The 13,777-nt window shown below is 58.4% G+C and overlaps 1 protein-coding gene across 2 annotated transcripts in view; it reads left to right on the top strand.

Annotated features, from left to right (window-relative positions):
- Positions 1–13,777, top strand: part of FARP2 (FERM, ARH/RhoGEF and pleckstrin domain protein 2) — a 100,971-nt gene that overhangs the window by 67,844 nt on the left and 19,350 nt on the right. For both annotated transcript variants that reach the window (XM_069583198.1, XM_069583200.1), the window contains 6 exons: positions 921–1,016; positions 2,663–2,826; positions 3,153–3,221; positions 3,820–3,877; positions 5,519–5,753; positions 13,117–13,280. In XM_069583198.1, the coding sequence (XP_069439299.1) occupies positions 921–1,016; positions 2,663–2,826; positions 3,153–3,221; positions 3,820–3,877; positions 5,519–5,753; positions 13,117–13,280 (786 nt within the window). The remainder of the gene's footprint in view (positions 1–920; positions 1,017–2,662; positions 2,827–3,152; positions 3,222–3,819; positions 3,878–5,518; positions 5,754–13,116; positions 13,281–13,777) is intronic.

Below are 13,777 nucleotides of genomic sequence, written 5' to 3'. Positions count from 1 at the left end.
TGGCCGAAAGGCCGCTTTTAAAATGCCATTATTCAGGCTGCTCGAGGGGCTTTCTCATCCTGTGGACTGTCTCCTGGTCTTCTGCTACTCGGGTTGTGATTCGGGTTGTCTGCTTTATCTCGTCTCTGTGGACGCGTGCACTGTCTCCTGGTCCTCCTGCTCCGCGGGTTGTGATTCGGGTTGTCTGCTTTATCTCGTCTCTGTGGACGCGTGCACTGTCTCCTGGTCCTCCTGCTCCGCGGGCTGTGATCTGATGTTTGGTCTGCTGTTATTGTTTCTGTTGGTCTTTAAATCGCCCCTCAGGTGACGTCTGTGCCTTTCGGCATCTCCCCACCCTTTCTCAGCACTTACTTACTTTCTCACACAATAACATGGTCGAGGTTCCTTTGTTCCTTGCCTGCCCCACCCTGGAAGAGCAGACAGTCCCAGTCTCCAAGGTGAAGAGTGTTTAGAAGCCGGGGTCTGGGCCCCAGCGCTCACTCTGTCTGGGGAGTCCGGAGTTCAGCCCCGGCTCTGGGTCCATTACGCACCCCTGGGATCACTCCATCCTCCTCTCTTTCCTTCGCTGAGAAACTCAGCTCTCCTCCATCCCTCCACCCCCAAGTCCCTCCAGAGCGCTGTCCTTGCTGGGATGGCTGCAAAATGTTCACTGTTAACACTGACAAAAAAAAGTTTATCAGAGCTTTATCAGAGCAATAAAGTGTTCTTCTTAAAACAGATTAGTATGTTTAGTATTGACATTTTAATTGTCATTTTGAATGTAACAACTGTATAATGAGTTCTAAATATAATTTGCTTCTGAATATAATGCTGCGCTTTCTAGCAAGGCTGTAACTCACACCTCTGTCTCATGAGAAAGCGTGTGTGTGCGTCTGGATTACACGTGTGCCGTTACTCAGCGTCCGTCTCTTGGGTTTTAGAGCAGCACCAGAATCAACACTTTCAACTGGTCCAGGCTCCGAAAGCTCAGCTTCAAGAGGAAAAGGTTTCTCATCAAACTCCACCCGGAGGTCCATGTGAGTGCCATCACGAGAGCCCCTGAAGTTGAGGGACCGTCCCCTCCGCTCAGTGGTTAATTGTTTGTGTGTCATTTCAGCATAACGCACAAGGGAATGTGAGAACAGGGTAGGTGGCTGGGGGTGGGCTCTGGGGAGACCTGCCCAGCGGGGCCCGCCTCAGGGTGTGCTGGCAGCCCGGGGTGGCCGAGTGGCCTGAGAGCGTCCACGGCTGACGGGCTCCCGGGCTGCTGAGAACTGTAGCTTCCCTGCAGCCGCTCCTCTTTTGGGTGGCAGCACTGTAGTGCAGAGGGTTTAGCTGTGGTCCGAAGCCCCGCAGCAAGTTAGTGCTGGGCTTCTGTCCAGCAGGAACGGAGGATGTTTCCAGAATTCTGTGTCTTTGACTCAGAAATTGACCCTTCTGTGGTTCTAACTGAGGAAGCCTTGACTTTCAGAAAATAAATGTTCCTTTCTTTTGTGACTCCGTAAGTTAATAATTAAATATAAATTTACAGAGTCGGACACGACTGAAGCAACTTAGCAGCGGCAGCAGTAAAAAGGGACAAACGTAAATGTCTATACAGTCTGATGGGAGGAAAAAATCCAATACTTGAGACAACTCTAAGATGTTCACGGTGTTCCACTGTGCCAGGAAGCTGGGAGACGGATCAGCCAGCCGCTGTGGGAGGGGGCCCTGTGGGCTGCAGCTCAACCTCACCTCGGAGCCGAGAGCCTGGGCCAGTCCCGGGAGGGGCCAGTCCCGGGAGGGGCCACCCCTAAGCTTCTCAGAGGCCGGGGATTAGCAGGGGTTTTGTCAAACCAGGGTCACTGCGACCTGCAAGTGTGCTTATTTTGTGCAGAAAGTGTGGACAGATAGCTTAATTGTTATTCAAATATTTCTTCTAAGAATGAAAGAGAAGTGTAAAGAATGCCAAGAACACTTATAAAATGCAAGTAAAAGGCTAGATTTTTCCTCTATAAGTTAACAAAAATGTTTCTGGCAGTCATTCCCCAGAGACAGGGAAATGAGAGGACTAGCGCAGGATTCTGAACTGTGTCTGTTTTACGCCTGGCAGGGTTATGTGTCACACCGGTTCCTAAGCACTTAAGACTTTTGGGATCAAATATAGGAGTTAGAGTATTGCTGCTATACTCTCTTGGAAGGTGATTGGGTAATGAACATCACCGTGTCCAGAAACGTGCGTTGCTTTTGAGCTCAGTGTAACATTTCTAGGAATTTATCCTGAGCAATAACCATGAGAGATGCGGCAGTGGTTTCTTCATGGTGATGCTTGTGGGCCTGAAAACCTCTGTGTCCTGCTCATCCAAAACACCCTCAGAAAGCCCACAGGAAAGTGAGTGGGTGACGACAGGTCAATGTGTCAGCCAGCACAGAAAGATGCCTTGGTTTCCTCTAACGTGGGAAAAGGTTTCAGAGAGAAGCTTCAAAATGTTAGCCCTGTGACTTAGATGACCGCACTCCTCTGATATTTCTACAAATAAATATTCCGCTGTATTTTTCTCCTCTCAACTATAAACGGAACCAGCAGTCTGTGTACAACTTTCAGAAAGAAAACCTCCCTAGTTTCTAACTTTGGAGTAGCCTGCGGCCTTCCTAAATGTTCTTCCTGCGGTGGCCACTCGAGCCTTTGCCTTCCCACTCGTAGGGGCCCTACCAGGACACCCTGGAGTTCGTGTTGGGCAGCAGAGACGAATGTAAGAGCTTCTGGAAGATCTGTGTGGAGCATCACACCTTCTTCAGACTCTCTGATCAGCCCAAGCCGAAAGCTAAAGCCGTCCTCTTCAGCAGAGGCTCCTCCTTCAGATACAGGTGAGCGGCCGCACTGGGCAGCTCTCTCCTTGTGGCACTGAGAACCCAAACGTCCAGTCAGGGTGCGCGTGGCTCACGGACAGAGAGTTCCGCATGGGCTGTGGCCACAGAACCGCTGGAAGCGCAGCAAATAGAGCAGTGGGGAAGGGGCCTCCTAACGGCGCCTGGAACAGTGGTTACACTTATTAATGCAAAGCATACTTTTTAAATGCACGTGTAAAGTTAGGACAGGCTGGGCAAGTCTTACTTTCCCTTTGCTTCTGTGAAGAATCAGTGCTGTGTATTCCCGTTTATTCTTTCCTGTAAAATCTGAATTTTGTTTGCAGTGGAAGAACTCAGAAACAGCTTGCTGACTATGTCAAAGGCGGTGGGATGAAGAGGGCTCCGTATGAAAGGTGAGCGCTCTCGTCCTCACGATGCAGAGTGTGGGCGCTTACGCCAGCATTTCAAGTGCCTCAGGCTTTGCCTGAATGAAAGGCGCTTCCGCTGTGTAGATGTGCGTCTTGACGCTTGGGCTCCGTCTCTTCTGCTCCATTTCGTGGTGATGGCTCATGTTTTACTGTCACTTAAGTTGTTCAGATGCAGGTGACACGTGCTCCAGTTTGCCTCGCTCCTCCTGGACGTGGTGTTTCTACAGAGCACGGTGTTCTCAGTGTTAGACTGTGGACCTGAAGCTCTGTGAGTGTGGGGCCCTCCCCTAATGCCGCCTCTTCTGCGCGTGGATTTTTGCTTGCAGTCTTGTTTTCCGTCATCCTGCCGTTTCTAGTTAGATGCCTCAGGGCGTCTTACAAACCCCGGCCTGTTTCCGTGGGAGCCCTTCCTTACGGGCGCAGCACGTGCTGCTTTAGAGACGGGCTCGGCACCCTAACGCTGTGTGCTCCAGGAGCTCCTCTGATGATGGCATTCTTATTAAAATGCACTGAAGATGGAAAAAAAAAGCAGTGGGGTCAGGCAAGCAGGGCGTGGGGCTCACCGCCTGTCCTCTGCTTGCAGGAGACACAGCAAGACCCGGATGTCTCTCCGTGCCCTCAAGGTGGACTTGCCACGGCAGGTTAGTGCTTCTGCGTAAACGCCTCCGATGTAGTCTCCAATCCCCTTTTAGGGAATAGCCTGGCATGGCTGCAATGGGAACCCTAAAGTTAGCCCATCATTTACGTGCCAATTCCAGTCCTGGGGCCCTGTTTGCAGAAAGGAGTCCTGAGTGAAGAGGAAGCTTTGTGGGCGGACACGTGTCACGGTGTTGCTTGTGATCCTGGAGGCCCCGGCGACCGCCGTCTGGGCTGGTCTGGGTGTGGCAGCCTGTTGGGTGACTCAGGAGCCACTAAGAGGCCCGTTTCAGCAGAGTGGAGCCCGAGCAGGACACGTTCAGGAAACATCAGCAGTGACACTGGCTGTTTGCACGGTGACCCATGGAGAACCTCTTCCTGGTTTAGAGAGACGGCTGGGTGCTCAAGGGACTGAACCTCGCAGCAGCGAACGTCGTCTCCCAGCAACCGGGTCCCAGGCAGTTTTCATCTTCTTGGGCTTCTCATTTGACTTGGTTTTCTGCAGTGGACACAGTGCTTTTTGTTGTCAGGAAAACAGCTAAGAAATACAACTTCTATAAAAGTGCGAAGTGCTGATAATGCCAGCTGGGGCGGGGAGGGGGGCCGGGGAGGGGGGGCGGGGGGCGGCAATTTGCTCAGTGAAGCTGTGTTCACTCCGCGGGCATTTTGCTGTCACATTAAAGGTAAAAAGCAAGGAGCAGTGTGTGCACCAGCGTGTCTGGCACGGCCACGGCCACTAAGCGCGGCGCACACAGGCCCCTCGCGCGCTGCCAGGAGGCGTGAGGCCGCGGCGCCGGGCGTGGGCTGGGAGTCGCCGGCTCTGTGTGCCGGCCAGCTTCGCGGTCGTCTTTCCCTGCCTTCACCCCCGCGTGCTGACTGCCACGTGCAAGCCTATTTTCATGTAGGCTCCTGCTCTTTTCACGTGGTAGTAGTTCATAATTCTGTGTGCAGCTGTGTAGTTTCGTATCTATAGTTGTTACTGCTGCACGCTGTTCGTTCCTGTTGCACCTTTATCTTTCATACTCTAATAGTATTTACAGAGCTGCAGGTGTACCTCACACAGTAACACTTCTGTGTCCCCAATTTTTTTTAATTGGGTTTTTAAATAAAAGCATTCTTTAACTCTTAGGGATATGTTTTCTATTTAGGAATTCCTTGTTAAATCTTTGAAATTAAAGGAACTTACCTTGGGATGCACCCACGCGTCTCATCCCCCAGCAGCCCTGGCGGGTTGGGGGCACCTTGCTAGCTGAGGGGTGGCTCAGCCCATCTGCAGCCGCCCAGCCCCAGGGGATGCCAGTGTCCAGAGACACCCCAGGGGACTTCAGGGTGACCCAGGTGCCAAGGAGACTCGGGACTTGAGTGGCAGAAGTGGTGTGGTACTGAGCACGTAGAGGACAGTGAGTCACAGGGACCGAAAACAGGCAGTCCTGAGCCCACTTCGGGCCGCATCTGTGTTCCTGTTATTTGTAGAGAAATGATCTGACTGTCACCGCTGCAGGAACCGTGAGAGGCGCGCAGGGTGCTGTGCAGCCCTCCAGCGTGGCCTGCCGCCTCCGCTGCAGGAGCCGTGAGAGGCACGCGGGGCGCTGAGCCCTCCAGCGTGGCCTGCCGCCTCACGCTCCTGTCCTCTCGTTCTGCCCCAGAGCACCTCATTCTCCGAGGCTGTGACGACTCCTGTGACGCCATCGCCCACAGCCGCCTCCTTCTGCTCGGCCCCTGCGTCCCCTCCAGTTCCCCCGGGCCCACGCGATTTCCAGGTCGGCGGCAGCAGCTCCGAGACAGGCCCCCCTGCACCCGGCGCCCGGCGGCCAGCTGCAGAGAGGAGCTCCGTGGCCACGGCCCAGCGCCCCCGGCTGCCTGCGCTCCAGCCTCACCAAGGTGTCGGCTTCGGTTGGGGCGCGAAGAGCTGTGGCCCCCACAGTCCTGAGGGGCTGAGCTGCCCCACCTCAGGCCCAGATTCAGGGGGCGTGGGCAGGGGGCACCCGGCTGCAGGGCATGGTGACCGTGGTGAGGGGCCCCTGACCGGGGGTTCCTCCTCCAGGGGGGGGCACCTGTGCGGCCCACCGGGCCACGGTGGGGGCCCGGTTTTCACATTGACAAGCGCCCAGCTGCAGGTGTCCGAGGAATTCATAGACGACGACCCTGCAGACATCTCCTTCTTTGCCGGGGGCTCAGAGGCTTTCTCCTTCCCCTACGGCGGCCTCAGCCCAGGCTCCGGCCTGTCCAGCCCCGAAGGGTCTTCCCCGGAGGTGGTCCCTGGGGACGGGGGCTGTGGCTTTGAGTTCGAGGAGGGCAGCCTCAGAGACGCGCACCCCTTGGACACCTCGGAGCTGCTGGAGGTGAAGGCGCAGGCCAGCCTGATGCAGCGCCTGCTGAGCCCGTCTGACACCAGCTCTCTGCGGAACAACCAGTCCGAGGCCAGCTCGCTGAGCAACGCGCCCCTGCCCGGCGGCCTGTCCGCACACACACCCGGCTCTGCCCCGCCGTCCGGGGCCAGCTCCATGGCCAACTTCCCCGCCTGCTCCGTGCGCTCCGAGGCCAGCTCGGCCTTCCAGTTTTCAGACATCGTGGACCAGTTAGAGCAGCTGAGCTACCCGCCCACGGCGGCTGAGGACTCGAGCAGCTCGGACACAGACTCGTGGGGCTCCGAGGCCGTGGTCCCCCTAGACGTGAGCCTGTTCTTCAGCAGCCCCTTTGTGCAGGCCAGGGCAGACAGACTCGTTTTCAGTTTGCAGAATAACGTGAAGAATTTGATTCCTGGAGAGCCAACGGGCGAGAGCCTGCCCTGAGCGCTTCCAGGCGACCCCCGCCCGCTCTGGGGCGAGGGCTCAGGCAGTCGGCTTTGGCGTAGGAAGTGATTTGGTGGTCACGGCTGGGTATTCTTCATCCCCCCGGTTCTCTGTTCCCTCTCATACGTCAAGAAATTAAAAGGTGTGCTTGTTACGGTGCTGAAGGCTGTGCAGCAGAGTGGGGACAGACGCGTGTCTGCAGCCAGCCCTCGGGACCAGCCTGTCTCTGCAGCTTTATTCTCCAGCGTTTGCTCTCATTCGGCCCAACCATGCGTTTCAAGTGGTGCTGGTTCGGGTTCACGTTGGCCTTGAGTGGAACACGTGCCTTATGCCTGTCGCTGCTTTTTAAGTTGAGACGCTGCCCAGGACTAATTAGGTCGTGCCTTTGTCTGATCTGACTGTGCAAGACCCTGAGGGAGCCCCCCGAGACCCAGATCTTGGGGCAGGGGTGCCACGGCCTTAGGGTCCAGGGTGCCTGGTACCCGAGGAGTCACCTTCGTGACTCTGACCCCGGGGCCGCTCTGCCTGGGGGAGGCGGTGGGTTAGCCTGCGATGGAGGCCGGGCCGTGTCCTCTCTGCCTGCCTTGGGGGATGCTCTGTGATCCACTCAGGGAAGGCAGAACCAGGAGCAGCAGCTAGGGCTGACGGGCACCTGCTCCCTGTGGAGACCCGGCGCCCAGGGCCTCACTGAGCCATGGGGGCTCTACCTTTCATACAAGCGCCAGCTCCTCCCTCAGGCCAGGTGCCTGCTGGACGCAGCTGCTCCGGATCTGACCGAGCCCACCCCCGACAAGTGGTCTTGAGGCCTGGCTGGGCATGTGTGTGGACAGGTGAGGTGGCGGCTCCCCCAACCCCGAGGACGTGCCTGAGATCTGCGCTGCTTTCTGGCTGCACCTGGTGGCACAGCCATGTTTACAGGCCAGTTTTCTGAAAGTCGAGTCTGCCTCAGGGGCAGGGCCCGTTGGCGGTGCCGGGAGGGGCTGCCCAGGCGTCTCTGCAGGTGTGGGTGCCGCCCGGCAGCCTCCGCCCCGAGTCGGTGCTTCGCCTGGGCACCCCTGCTGGGGGTACGGCCCCGCCTGGGCTCCCGGCAACGCTCCCTTCCCTCAGTTCTCAGTCTGGCCAGGCCGGCCGCGCAGACGCGGGTGCCGTGCGTCCCCATGCCTTCTCGAGCCACGGATCCCCGCAGCCCTTCTGCCAGGTAACCTGTGTTTCTAAGACTGTGGCTGGTAGTGATCGAGGTGTGGGCAGTAAAAGCTGTGCGGACAGCCTGCTGTGAAAGCCATTCACTGTCCCCACGGTCATCTTGGCCAAGTCGCAGCGTTTCCAGCGCAGACACGTCTCCCAACGCCACGTGGGTGGCTGAGCGCCCGGCGGGCGGTGGTTGATCCTCTGGGCACGCAGGCTGCAACCCCGTGGCATGTGATGCGGACACCAGGTCTGCGTCTGCAGGGCCCACCTGGTTCAGAATAACCAAACCCACCTTAGAATGGGGAGGGACACGGCCGGGCTCCGGCAGCGCCCGACATGGGCCTTCTCACATCTGTTCTTAAGGCTGTGGAGGTGCGCGTGGCCGTGCCAGCCTCGCCCCAGGCCAGAGCGTGTGCCTGCCGGCCGCATCTCCTGGTGCCACCTTTTGCGTGAATGCGTCTGTGTCCCCGGGAGTGAGGAGGAAAGGGCTGGCATTTTCCTGTGAATCTGAACTTGCTTATTCTTTAAAGACATGTTGACGTTTCCTGGCTTGTGGTTCTTGAAAGTTTGTTTCCCGTTGAAGTTGCCATTTATGCATTTGCAGGTATGTACTGGCTCAGACATCTTTTGTTGACTCAGTAAAATAAGAGAGCGTTTGCTACAGATTTTAGGCCTTTTAGCCCCCTATGCTCTGCTCGCCTGTGGTTTTGATTTACATGTACTGAAGGTCGTCTCGTGTGCCAAGCCCACCCCTGAGACAGCCCGTGTCGCCTCTGGTCCCACCAATGTCTGTCCGTCCGTGACTGCAGGCAGCCGGCCCCACGCTGCCCTCAGACTATCTCACTGTGGCCGTGAGGGGTGATTCCCCACAGGAGGCCAGCGGGGGAGCCTCTTGCCTTCCTGAGCAGCCCCGCCTGGGCCTGCCATGGCCCCTGTGATCAGCAGGTGAAGGGGTGCAGGAAGCCTGCAGTCTGCCGCTCTGGGCCCGCAGGAGCCCCCACGGCGGGGAGGAACCACGTGGTCCTCGGGCACAGAACACATGCTGTTGGCGTCTTCTGAAAATGAGGCCTTTATTGCCTCCCTGCAGTCAGATAGACACCTCCCCGCAGTCAGTAGACACCCCCCCAATACAATCCTTGGGCTGAAGTGAAGCAGCTGCTCAGATTCTGGGACCCCTTGGCCACCAAGAGCTCTCTGCGCCTGCAGGAGCCACCCGCCTCTCGTCCCGCGCAGCTGCCCCCGTCGCCCCGCGCAGCTGCTCCTGGGGGCTGGCTGAGGAGAGTGCCCGCAGCATGAGCCTTAGGGAGGGGCGCCTGCTCTCCGGGGTCGGGGGGCACCTGGCACCCAGTGTGGTGGGGGTGGGGGGCGCCTCGCAGCTCTGGAGCGGCCTCTGTTGGCCCACGCTCCCTGGGAGCCTGCGGCAGGCGGTCACGGCCCTCAGAGGAGAGGACAGTGGGTCACGGGCGTGGGTCCCTCCTGTGACTCCACCCCCGTCCCTGACTGGTGCCTCGGTTCCGGCACCCCCAGAGGTTAGCCTGGTCAGTCCCCAGGGCGAGCGGTCAGGAGCGTGAAAGCCCTGTGGCCTCACTCTCCAGGAGCGTTCACTCGGGCCTCGCCTCCCTCCCAGCGGCATCCCTGCAGACTGCCTACTGTACAGGACCTTGCCTCCAGTGCTCAAGTGCTCCAGAGGATCGTTAAGGCACAGCTTCTCAAGCTTTAGACAGAAGGTGTCATTTATTAGAGCCTGCTCCCTGGGCCAGCAGGAGTGTCCCACAGAGAAGACCCCACACCTAGCGGGCGTCGGCCGGACAGTTGGCCCAGGGTGGGACTGAGCTGTAGGTTGGGATGCTTGCTTCCCTTAACAAGGAAAGAGTCATATGTACTTAGAAGGAAACTCCGGGAGACGCCCCGGACACGCCGTGCACACAGATATCACCCCTGAGTGTTGGCACCACGGGCGGACTGCGGCGTCAGCCTCGGGAGAAGGATGGACACAGAGCAGGAGGAAGGGGAGTGGCGCTTGGAACCCTCAGAGCAGCTTTTGCTTCAGGAGCTGCATTTTGCTTGAAAGTGACTCAGAAAACCCTGGGCCAGACATGGAGCCAGGCCCAGCTTCCGCCAACCCCAGGGTCCTGTTTGCCTGGAGCGTCAGGAGGCCGGCGCTCCCCTTCTCTTCCGGGCCGAGGGGCCGCCCTTCCAGCCACCCAGGTGCCGCTGCAGCTTGCGCCCTGCGCCTTCTTAACCTTCACACTCTACCTTGACTTTACCAAACCGGAGCTGACTCTCGTTCCACTGTGAGGCACAAGGTTTCAAGATAATTTTATTACTGGGTTTTGAAGGAGAGCATTTAAAGGTACGAAGTGAAAGTAGCCAAGCTTCCCATCTAAATGTGGCGTCTCTCTTTTGTAACCCTGTCAGGCGGTCAGGAGAAGGTCCCAGGAGAAGATGACACTGCGGGAGGATTCTTAGGAACAATTGGAAATAGAGCCCACGGAGAAAACGCTCTTCCCGAGTGGCTTCCTGCTGACTGTTTGAAATGAAAGTTTTACATTTTCAGTGGTTTTTCTGAAGACACTCAGGCCTTGGCCCTGCAGCTTTGAGAGCAGAGCCTGCTGTGACCTCTAGGGGGACAGCAGCTGTCCACCTGCTCCAATCATTTGCTTTTGGGCCCTGTCACAACATGCCATTTGCAGACGTGGCCCGTCTGCAGGATCTGGGGGTCCCCGAGGCCGCGGGGGAACAGGAGCGCACCCCATGTGTGAGCAGTTGGTCCTGGAGCAGGAGTCCCTCCACTCAGCTGCGCTGCCCCGGCCAGTAGAAGCCCTTGCACACAGGGGTCGGCGTTAACAGATATGTAAGGTTCTTCACCATGCCGGTTAGGGCCACACATACCCTGTGGAAGCTAAAACGTGATGTGTGGCACCTTGAAAATACTTGAGCTGCCTGTCTGCCTGTTAGCCTGTGCACTAAGGCAGGTCGTCTGTGTGGACAGGATTTTCCACGGTCAGTGCCTGGGTCATCACAGGGTCCAGAGCAGTGCTCACACACCCCAGGCCCTCCTGGAAGTGGCGGGCAAAGCCACAGCCCCACGGGGGACTGCACGACAGGGACAGTGGCCCGCACACTCCACAGCCTCGAGTGTGGGTGGTTACACGCTTCCTGCCACGTGCCTGAGGACAGCTCCCCACAGATGTATTCATCTTATCTCCTGGCATCTGAGTTGATAAAACGGATGTCGGTGGGACCTGCAACGTTTCACTGTAGCCGACAGATTGAATGAAAGTAAACACCCAACGCCAGGTTGCGGTGGCCGTTCGTCTGGTCACTAGAGGACGCGCTGGCGGTGTCTGCAGAGTAGCAAGCGCAGCCGTCGCCCGGCAGTCACGGGGCTGGCTCCAGGGCCCCGAGAGAGCGCGCCCCCCCGCAGGAAGGGCCCCCCCCCCCCGCCGCGCGCCCGGACACCGAACTCCCTGTGAGCACAGCCCCCACTGTGCCGGCGGTGCTCTGAACAGGCGTAGACCTGCTGCCTTCCGCGGCTTTCTGGAACGTTCTCCCCCGAATAAATTCAGTCCTCACTGGTTGAACCCTCAGATGTGGAGCCCACAGATACAAGGGCAGCTGTGCCCACAGTGACAATACCAGATGGTGGCTCTAACCACCCCCAAGCCAAACAGGAGATTCCAAATGAGCCGCCCGCCCCGAGCTAGCGCCGTCTGCCCGTCGACACCCCTGCTGAGCCCACCCCTGCCCACCCTGGCCTGCCTGTGGGAGGCGTCAGTGCCGCCACCAGCCCCTCACCTGTCACCTTCTGCTGCTCAAAAATAAAGCCTCTGTGTGAGACCTTCTGGTAAACCGCACCGCGAGCTTCCTGTGAGCGGCCTCGTGGAGGAGGGCTGCGCGGGGCGGGAGGCTGCGGGGCCGCCCCGTGGACTCGCTCTCAGGACCAGTGAGTGTGAGCGCCGGCCCTCGAGCGCAGGCCTGGGGAGAACCGGCGCTCGCCTTGCCAGCAGATGCTGCAGCCTCTTCCTCTTTGACTGGAGAACGGCTGCTCCACAATGTTTTGCTGGTTTCTGCCGCATGAGAACGTGAATCAGCCATCAGTGTTCACGTGTCCCCTCCTTCTCGAGCCTCCGCTTCTGTGCTCTTTTCTGAAGTTTCCGTGGGTCGCGGTGTCTCATCACGCGGCTCCAGGCTAAGGAGGGACAGAAGGGACTCTGGAGTGTGATCCTCACAGCTCGTCTGGGGGGCGAGCCTCTTCTCCGGTCAAAGCAGCCGTGTTTGGGTGTTTGGGCAGACATGACCTTGTGGGCTTGGCGTGGCGGGAGGGGACGTGGGGAAGTCACGTCCTTTTCAGGTGGCTTAGCCGATGTTAAACATGTAATGAAAGCAGCTTTTAATAAACGGGCTCTGTTTCTGTTCTACGCTGTCCAGGTTTTCCAGTGTCAGTGAACATTTGTCTGTGTCTATATCCATGTGGTGTGAGCAGCCCAGGGGTCAGCTCTACCAGCCGGCCTGGGGAGCCCGTCCCCGGAAGCCCTGGGTGGGGTCCCAGCTCCGGCTCCCCAGGGCTCTGAGCTTGTCAATGTGAAACCGGGCCGCTGGGAGGAGAGCCGCGCTGCGGGGCTGCGGGGCTACAGCATGGGCGTTCTCTGCACCTACCTCCTTCACACTGCACTTGTTAGGGTATCTTAAGTTGCTTTTAATCACCAATTAAATGTCTTCTCTGAAATTCTACTTTAAGGTAATTGTCAAATTTGGCATTTAATAGTTATTAATTTCTCATAGAAAAACATTATAAATAAACCTTTGAGGATTTTTCTAAATAGGTGAGATAACTTTGAATTACAGAGTGTTGGATGACATAGAACAAGGTGCAGACTTGGCCTCAGTGTGATCAGGAGCAAACAGCACTTGAAGGAGGGAAGGACAGTGAGTGTCAGCTGCTTTTGTGGGGTGATTCTACAACGCCAGAGTAAAGTCCTTGTCAATGAACAAGTCAGGGATGTAGAGAACCGTGCAGGTAACTCTGAGCGACCCAGCTTTCTGGGGCAGGGTTAATGAGTCGGCCTCAGCACACCTGTCCTCCTCCTCGCCCACCTGCGGTCCCCTCCCTGCTCTGAGGCCAGGCCGCCCTGGAGGCTCCTTGGGGAAGTGGGGTCACACTGAGCCGTGCCTGCCGCCGCCGTCCCCGGAAGGGCCTGGTGGCGGTGCTGCCCTTCGGGTCCGCCCTTCCTTATCGCCCCCCATCACCCGTTCACTTCCAGGCCTTTCCGTGGAGAGTCCTCAGCCTTCTCCCTCCACCCAGAGGAGCCCGCCAGGCCTGAGCCCCCAGGGCCCAGCCGCGCAGGGCCCCAGCCCCCTCCTGGGCCCCGTCCTCGCTGACGCCGCTGGAGCCAGGACGGACGACCGGGAGGAGCCGAGACGCAAGGTGGGCGCCCCCGGGGTGCTTGCTGCTGGGAACCGGGGGTCAGGGGCGCCCCAGTCTTGAGACCCTCCCCTCACCTCGGGGCTTCCGCGCCACGATGGGCCTCCCCGCTGTTCTCATGGTTCCTGGCATCTGTTAGTTCCAAGTGTGGGGCTGGATCCCGGAGACCTCAGCCTCGCCGCTCCCCGAACTACTGGCTTCAGTTTAACAGTGGAGGAGCTGGGAGGAGGCCCGGGGGTCAGGGGAGCAGGGGCTTGTGGCTGAGGTGGTCCCGGAGGGGTGTCCTGGGGCTGGGCCTGTGGCAGAAGGTGAGGCACCCCCCTGCAAGTTCAGTGTCGGGCAGGCGCGAGGTTGGCAGGCAGAGCCAGGGATCAAGGAGAGACGCCTCTCGCAAGCGAGGCCATGGCCTGAAGCAGGGGCACCCTGGCCTCAGGGCCCCCAGCTTTAGGCAGGGAGCCCCAGTCTCCCTGATGACCCCCGTGGGGCCGGGGCCGCCTCCG

The sequence above is a fragment of the Ovis canadensis genome, chromosome 1 (assembly GCF_042477335.2).
Source record: "Ovis canadensis isolate MfBH-ARS-UI-01 breed Bighorn chromosome 1, ARS-UI_OviCan_v2, whole genome shotgun sequence".
NCBI lineage: Eukaryota > Metazoa > Chordata > Mammalia > Artiodactyla > Bovidae > Ovis > Ovis canadensis.
The sequence above is the reverse complement of the archived record's forward strand: the minus strand, read 5'-3'. Positions and strand labels throughout refer to the sequence as shown.